At 47.1% G+C, this 7,368-nt stretch overlaps 1 protein-coding gene across 1 annotated transcript; it reads right to left on the bottom strand.

The window, feature by feature from the left end:
• Positions 1 to 502: 502 nt before the first annotated feature.
• GALP (galanin like peptide) lies at positions 503 to 5,777 on the bottom strand. Its single transcript, XM_014829983.3, has 5 exons — positions 5,676 to 5,777; positions 3,761 to 3,809; positions 2,880 to 2,960; positions 1,960 to 2,037; positions 503 to 558 (listed from the first exon to the last, which is right to left on the bottom strand). The coding sequence occupies exons 1-5, from the start codon at positions 5,757 to 5,759 to the stop codon at positions 503 to 505; spliced, it is 348 nt and encodes a 115-aa protein (XP_014685469.1). The 5' UTR covers positions 5,760 to 5,777.
• Between the last annotated feature and the right edge of the window lie 1,591 nt (positions 5,778 to 7,368).

The raw sequence follows: 7,368 nt of genomic DNA, 5'->3' as shown, positions 1-7,368 counted from the left end.
GAAATATTTTATTCTCTCCATTCTGCTCCAGATGACCTCTCCTCATTTCCAGCTGGAGGAGGCTTGGATGAGGTGGAAAAATGAAGAAAGGTGAGGATGCTACTCTGGAGCATCTTTTCAAGCCAAGACATCATAGAACCTCAGAGTTAAAAGGGATAATAATATTGTATTGTTCAATAGTTCCTGTTATGATTCCAAAAGAACACAATTATTTTAAATGTACTGCAGGAATATTCCCTGATACCCCCCACCTAGAATCTCCTAAATGGTTTCAGAATTATTCTTGAGTTTGTTAACAACACTTTATACTTATTCCAAAGATTAATTAGTAAAATCTGAAACAGTCCAGCGACTTTTGAGAATAATTCTTCAAATGATCCAAAATTCCATCACGAGATTTGGGGATTTAGCTTCAGGATTTTAGTCTCAGTAGAGAGTGTCTAGACAGGGCTTCAGGAGGAGCTGGAGAGGAGAAGGATGAGGAGCAGAGGTTTGGAGACATCTATGACTGCAGGATGTCTCCCCTCTTGGGAACTCTCTTGCCAAGCTCACTCTGATCTGCGAGAGAGAAAAGGGTGAATTTTGAATGGTTCTGTTTACCACCACCCCCCAAACCAGGTTCTTGAGGTTGGGATGAAACTCTCTTTAGTTCATCTCAGATCCAATAGCCTTCCCTCTTCTCACTCCCTCTTTCCTTTTCTGTTCTACCTTCTTTTTATTTTCATCTACCCACATATTTCCCCTTTCTGCCCCCATTTTAAGATGGCACATGGTGGTGGTGGTGGGTGCTTTCAAGAGCCAGACTGTAGCCAAGGTTGGTGTGGGAATTAGTGAATTCAGAAGGTGTGTCATGTCCTGTCCTGGTAGGTGTCTAATAAATAAATGCTTTTCAAATGAATTAGTACAGTTGGAATAAAGGCACTGCGTTAGTTTCCAAAAATAGGGTTAGGACTGAAAAAGGAGATGGAATTGGAAGGAAAATCCACCTGGAGGCAGGCAGAAGCCAGGGTTGATTGTTGACTTTGATCATGGTTGGGAAGGCAGTATGTGAAGACTGAATTTGGATAATTTAGTTCATTCATTTAACAAATGTTTACCAAGCACCTGCTATGCATCAGCCATTGGGCTAGGCAGTGAGCAGGACAGAAAAGGTCTCTACTCGCATGGAGCTTGGAGTTTTTGGGAGAAGATGGAGAATAAACAGAAAATAAATATATGAAGCAAAGAAGAATCATATAATGATGAATGTTACCATTAAATAAAACAAGATGACAAAAATAGAGAAAAAGTAGCTTTATTTCAGGGAGTGTCTCTCAGGAGTTGATGACTAAAATGATTTCTGAATGACGTGAAAGATCTAGCCATGCAAAGCTCTAGAAACAGAACATTCTAGGCAGAGGCAACAGCTGGTGCAAAGATTCTAGAGTGAAATGGACCCAGTGTTCCAAGAAAATCAGAAGTCAGAGTTGAGACAGAAGGGCATGCTGGAGTATGAGCACAGAAGAGTATAGAGCTCAGAGTAAGGTTAAAGGTTGGAAATAAAGATCTTCTTTAGGAGGGAGGTCAAAGTTTGGATTGAGCTGTGAGGTCAAACTGAGGGTTTAAGGTCAGTGTCATAGCTAAAGCTAGGCTTGGGGGTGATCAAGGTTTGGGTTTGGGGTCATAATTGGAAAAGTACCAGATTGTGGGGAAATGCCAGTATTGGTTGGACAACTAGATTTAGACTGTGAGGCAGGATGTGAAGTGAAGGAACAGAGTCGAAGTGAGCAGTCAAGGCCAGGATGGGAATTTAGTGTTAGGATATGTGGTCAGTGGTGGACATTGTGGCTATAAGTCAGGGGGCCTCTTGGTTGATTCCTGTTTCCTCCCCACCCTCCCAGGCCCTCAAAGCTCTGCTGGCCACATCTCCTGCCCTCTTCTTGTATCTATTTCTCTCTTCCATGTTCCCCCTGCCTTTACCTCCAATCTCTGGTTCAGCAAAAGTCTCACTCAGACTCCTCTTGGAGGCCTGCTGAGAGAGGGGATAAGGGAGCCCATCTAGAAACAAAAACAGAAATCGTTGTGACTTATGCCACTCAGTTCAGTACTTTGTACCGTCCAACGTGGTTCTACTTCCCCTGTGTCCTTGGGAATCTGACAGTTCTTAGCGGTTCTCATCCAGGGGCACTTTTGCCCCTCTGGGGATATTTGGCAACATGCAGAGACATTTTTGGTTGTCACAACTTGGAGGTGCTACTCTCTTCTAGAGGGTGGAGGCCAAGGACGCTGCTCAACATCCCGTAATGCGCAAGATGGACCCCATGACACAGAGTGCTTCAGCTCCAAATGTCAGCAGTGCCAAGGTTGAGAAATCCTGCCTTAGATACACTTAATTGCCTCCATTTAGAAGGTGACAATGACAAGGAGATTCCCTTCAAGTCATATGCTGCATTCACTGTGTGCATACGCAGGTGTCCGAACCCCTTTGTGCCTCCATGATTCTTTCCCTTGAGATATGACACGGGAAGGAGAAGGGAATCTCAGAGATATCACTTGGTCAGGTGAGAAGAGGAGATAATAGCACCAGGGGTGAGCAAAGAGGAAGTGAATAGGGGATCTTGCAAGGAGATAATATTAAAAATAACAGCTTAGGAATTTTACATGCATTCTCTCATTGAGCCACACAATCGAATTACGAGGTAGTTTTCATTGATACCATCTTACATAGGGAGGGGTTTGAGGCTCAAAGGAATTGCATCACTTACCCAGCTCCCTCAATCGGTAAGTGGCAGAGCGAGGAATGGAGCCTACATCCGCCAGTTTGCAAAACCAGTAGTGGGCGCGTGGAGGAGAGTGATGGCGATGAAGAATGGGGGAAGTCTAACTGGCCATTCACTCACCAACGGCCTTCCACAGCTCTAGGATCTCGAGGGCTGTCTTCTCCTTCCTGCCTTGGTCAGCCTTCTGGGGAAGGTGGAACTCTGGGGAGTGGGGGAAGAAGCAAGAGCTGGTGGTCTGTTAAATGGCAATGGCAACACACAGAATCCAGCAATCCTGTGGCATTCATTACCCATCTGAAGGAGCACGTCCACCAAATCTGTGGGACGGGGTACGCTTTGACCATCCCTCCTTGTTAGTGAGGAGACTGTGGCTCTGAGAATTCTCTTGCTCAGAGTTACCCCACTGCTAAGTGGCGGAACTGGGGTTTGAACCCACCTATGTCTGAATCCAATTCTTATGTCCTTTCTGCTATGCCACACCGTTATGGGAGCCTGGGTTTTCTTGGACCACTGAATGAGGCCCAAGATGAACTCTGCCTTGAGCATCATAGGGGATCCCCTTATGTAATGGGTTTAATTGTGACCAAGCAGCACATTGCCACATGTGCAAAAAGTGCCCAGTGCAGATGCAGTCAGGGGCACAGAAAGAGAAGGATGGGGGAATATGTCATATATTGCTCTACCTTATCTAATCCTCACGACATCCCTATGAGGCAGGGGCCTTCATGACACTCTTCATCATAGATGAGGGAACTGAGGCATAGAGAGATGAAGGCCACACACAAAGCAAGTGGCAGAGCTGGACTTGGACCCAATGCTCTGGCTCCAGGATCCACATGCCCATCACTCCGCTAGACTAACTCTCAAGACAGGTCTGGAAACAAAACCCGTGGACTTCAGTGAATGTGAGTTGAGGGTCTTTACAGGGTCGCAAACTCACTGCCCACAGGCACCAGGCAGACACTAGCCGGGGATGGAGCGCTCAGAGCAGGCTCACTCACCAGGACCCAGAAGGTAGCCAGCACTGTTGAGGGTCCAGCCTCCTCGCCCCTGGATGGAGATGGAGAGATCAAGACTCAGAGAGGTGGAAGGGTAGCCGGCACCCCCAGGTCTGGGATGGGGTGGGTCAACATGCCCCTTTCCCACCAACCTGTGAAGCAGGTTCGCTTGATCTGAATTTCACCAAAGAGGAAATTGAAGACTTCCTAAGATGTAACAACTCAGAATGCAAAGAAAGCCTTAAAAACCACTGCTGGAAGTCCTTTATATGCATAGTATATTGTCACCAATCACACACACACACACAGAGGGGTTCAAGGCCAGGCTACATAACTGGATGGCTAACATCTGTTGTGGGTTTACCATATGCTAGCATCCATTATTTTTTTTTCTTTCAATTTTTTTTCTTTTTTGGAGGAAGATTAGCCCTGAGTTAACCTCTGCTGCCAACCCTCCTCTTTTTGCTGAGGAAGACTGGCTCTGAGCTAACATCTGTGCCCATCTTCCTCCACTTTATATGTGGGATGCCTGCCACAGCATGGCTTGCCAAGTGGTGCCATGTCCGCACCAGGGATCCGAATCGGGGAATCCCGGCCCACTGAAGTGGAACGTGCGAACTTAACTACTGTGCCACCGGGTTGGCCCCAGCTAGCGTCCATTCTAAGCAGGACTGGCTACATAATTTAGGGAGCCCAGCGCAAAATGAAAATATGGGGCCCCTTGTTCAAATGTGATTAAGAATTTCAAGATGGAGACAGCAAAGTGTTAAATCAGGCACAGGCGCCTTCTGAGCGCCCCAGGTTGCATGAGCATGAAGCCAGCTCTGCTTCTACGTCCATGACGTATTGACTGATCTAGTCCTCGCAACAACCCTGGTAGGTAAGAACTACGATTAGCCTCATTTAATGGAAAAGGAAACTTCCACAAATAGTTTGGGCAAATTTCCTAAATTAACACAGTGAGCAGCGGGCTGACTTCAGACTTAATGACTCCATGGACCCAACATTCAAGTCTTAGTTTTCCATTCTGTAAAATGGAAAGTAAACAAATGGAATCAACTCAAAGTGTTGCTGGTGCAACTGCAGCTGCCTGTCAGGGGAGTTCCCACGGTTCCCGGGGCCAAGAAAGCCCTCCACATACGTTAGAGCCTTGTCAAAATGCCCTGGCCATCCTCCCAAATAAGTGCTGTTATCCTCTGGTTACACAGAAGCAAGGGAAGCTCAAAGAAACTTGAATGGCTTGCTGAGGACCCGTCAGTGTGAGGATAGCTGGTACCCAAACCCAGGACAACACAACACCAAGCCTGGGTCCCCTCCATTAGATAACGAGAGCTGACTGCCTGCTCACGACGTTCTCAGGGCCTTGCACGATGAACTCAGTTAACCCTGCAGTGCTGTGACTTTACAGAGAACACAGAGGCACTGTGAGATTAGGCAGCTTGCTGGAAGTCATGCAGCTAGAACGTGACAGAACCAGAACTCCAAACTCAGCCCGGTCTCCATATCCCACACTCCTAACCAGGGGTTCTCACAATGTGGTCTCGGGACCAGCAGCATCAGTGTCGCCTGGGAACGGGGTAGAAATGCAGGCTCACCCAATTGGACTCTCCAGCGGTGGCACGTGGTTGGTTGTACTTCAACATGCCCTCCCCTCCGGGCGATTATCATGCAAGCCGAAGCCCTGAAGACGCAGAATGATGGGGAGCTCTGCCTTGGAAGGCATCTTTTTGCATGTCTGGGCAATGCTAATCCTTAGGAAGCGAACCCTGACTCCTCTTATTTCACCTGTTCTATTCTACCCCTGGGGCCAAGGAGATGAAGTCTGTCCTTGTCTTATCGTATTTTCATAGCTTGGTCCCCACGGCCCTGGCTCAGCCAGGAAAATTAGAAAACTTCCTGGAGGGCAGGAAGGGCTCACCTGGTGGACAGGTAAAGAGGCAGGAGTCTCTGCCAGGATGAGCAAGACGGTGAGAAGCAGGACCAGTTGGACAGAAGGGGCCATCTGAGGGCCGGAAGGATGGGCGCTCTGCAAAGAGAGGGTGGTGAGTGTATTTATTTTAGCTTTATTGAGGTATAATTATATGCAAAAAATTGTGCACATTTAACATCTACATCTTGATGAGTCTGGACTATGTGGACACCCGTGATGCCGTCACCACCATCAAGGCGATAGACATACCCACCACCTTCAAAATGTTCCTTGTTTTTTTTTAGTTTTACTTTTTTGCTTTGTTAATGTGAGATCTATTCCCGTGACATATTTTTTCTTCCAGTTTTACTGAGATATAATTGACATACATCACTGTACAAGTTTAAGATGCACAGCATAATGACTTGACATTTGTATATACTGTGAAATGATCACCACAATAAGCTTAGTCAACATCCGTCACCTCACAGTTACAAAAAAACCTTTTTTCATCATGATGAGAACTTTCAGGATTTACTCTCTTAGCAACTTTCAAATATACAACACACAGCATCATTAGCTCCAGTCATCATGTTGTACGTTACATCCCCAGGACTTATTTATTTTATAACCGAAAGTTTATGACTTTCGACCACATTTACCCAATTCCCTCAATCCCGCCTCTGGTAACCACCCACCTGATCTCTTTTGCTACGAGTTTGGTTTTTTTTAGATTCCACATGTAAGAGAGATCATACAGTATTTGACCTTCTCTGTCTGAGTCTTAACATATTGCAAAATGCACAATACTGTATTGTTAACTGAAGGTTAATCTCTATGCCTTTTTGTCTTAAGCATATGATAGAAAAATAAAACAAACATTTTCAAGTTTCTTGAGATTTTCATGGAGCTCTGTTTTGGAACCCATTTATTAAAGTAAAATGAGAGAAGCCGGTTGAGGGAAAATGCCACAGGAAATAAGTAAGTAACAGGATGTTGGGTACATAAAACCCCCACAACTCATGAAAGACCAAAGTTTAAGATTCAGAGGCATTAACGCTTCTCCATCTCTCATCACAGCACCTGCCTCCCGCCATCCCATCCGCTCTCCCAGACCCACCGCCGTGCCCTGGAATGCTCGTCCTCATTCCCTCTTCCACCCGTTCCCCAGACTTCCCCGGTCCTCTGCCTGCTCCCCAACTGTCCTCCATCACCACTGCTCTCATTTTTCTTGACCCCCATCCCTTCTTGACCTCCCTGCATCCTCCCTCCTCTCCTCCCGCTTCCCTCCTCTCACCTCACTGGAGTTGGCAGCTCTGCCCCGCTCTCTCTGGGTTCCAACTCCCCAGACTCCAGCTTTTATGCCTCCCAAGGAGGAGGAAGGAGGAGGTGAGAAGGGCAAGGAGAAGGAGGGGGTCAGAGACCAGGAGGGAGGAGGGAGAGAGAGCACAGAGGATGGAGGTGGGATGAGGATTCACCCACACAACGGGCTTTTATTAGCTGGCCTGTGAGGTCAGAACAAAGATGCTTCCCTCGGCGTCTCCCCTCTGACCCTCTAATCGGAGATGTGCGCTCTGCGTTTATTCAGGTACCCTCCTCCCCACATCTGTGTGTGTTTGGGCCCCAGTGGTGCCCTTTCTATCCACACCCCTCGGTCTCTCCCGACCTGGAGCCTGTGCCCCCACAGCTCTACACTCCTCTC

The sequence above is a fragment of the Equus asinus genome, chromosome 26 (genome assembly GCF_041296235.1).
Source record: "Equus asinus isolate D_3611 breed Donkey chromosome 26, EquAss-T2T_v2, whole genome shotgun sequence".
Taxonomy (NCBI): Eukaryota; Metazoa; Chordata; class Mammalia; order Perissodactyla; family Equidae; genus Equus; species Equus asinus.
This window is presented reverse-complemented; position numbering and strand designations above follow the sequence as displayed.

What these genes read in the sequence shown, in the direction of transcription:
- GALP (XM_014829983.3), bottom strand. Translation starts at nt 5,759, where the DNA reads ATGGCCCCTTCTGTCCAACTGGTCCTGCTTCTCACCGTCTTGCTCATC. An exon ending in CCTCTTTACCTGTCCACCAG is followed by an intron (nt 3,810 to 5,675) that starts GTGAGCCCTTCC and finishes ATCTCCATCCAG; the next exon opens with GGGCGAGGAGGCTGGACCCT. An exon ending in AGAGCTGTGGAAGGCCGTTG is followed by an intron (nt 2,038 to 2,879) that starts GTGAGTGAATGG and finishes TTTTGTTTCTAG; the next exon opens with ATGGGCTCCCTTATCCCCTC.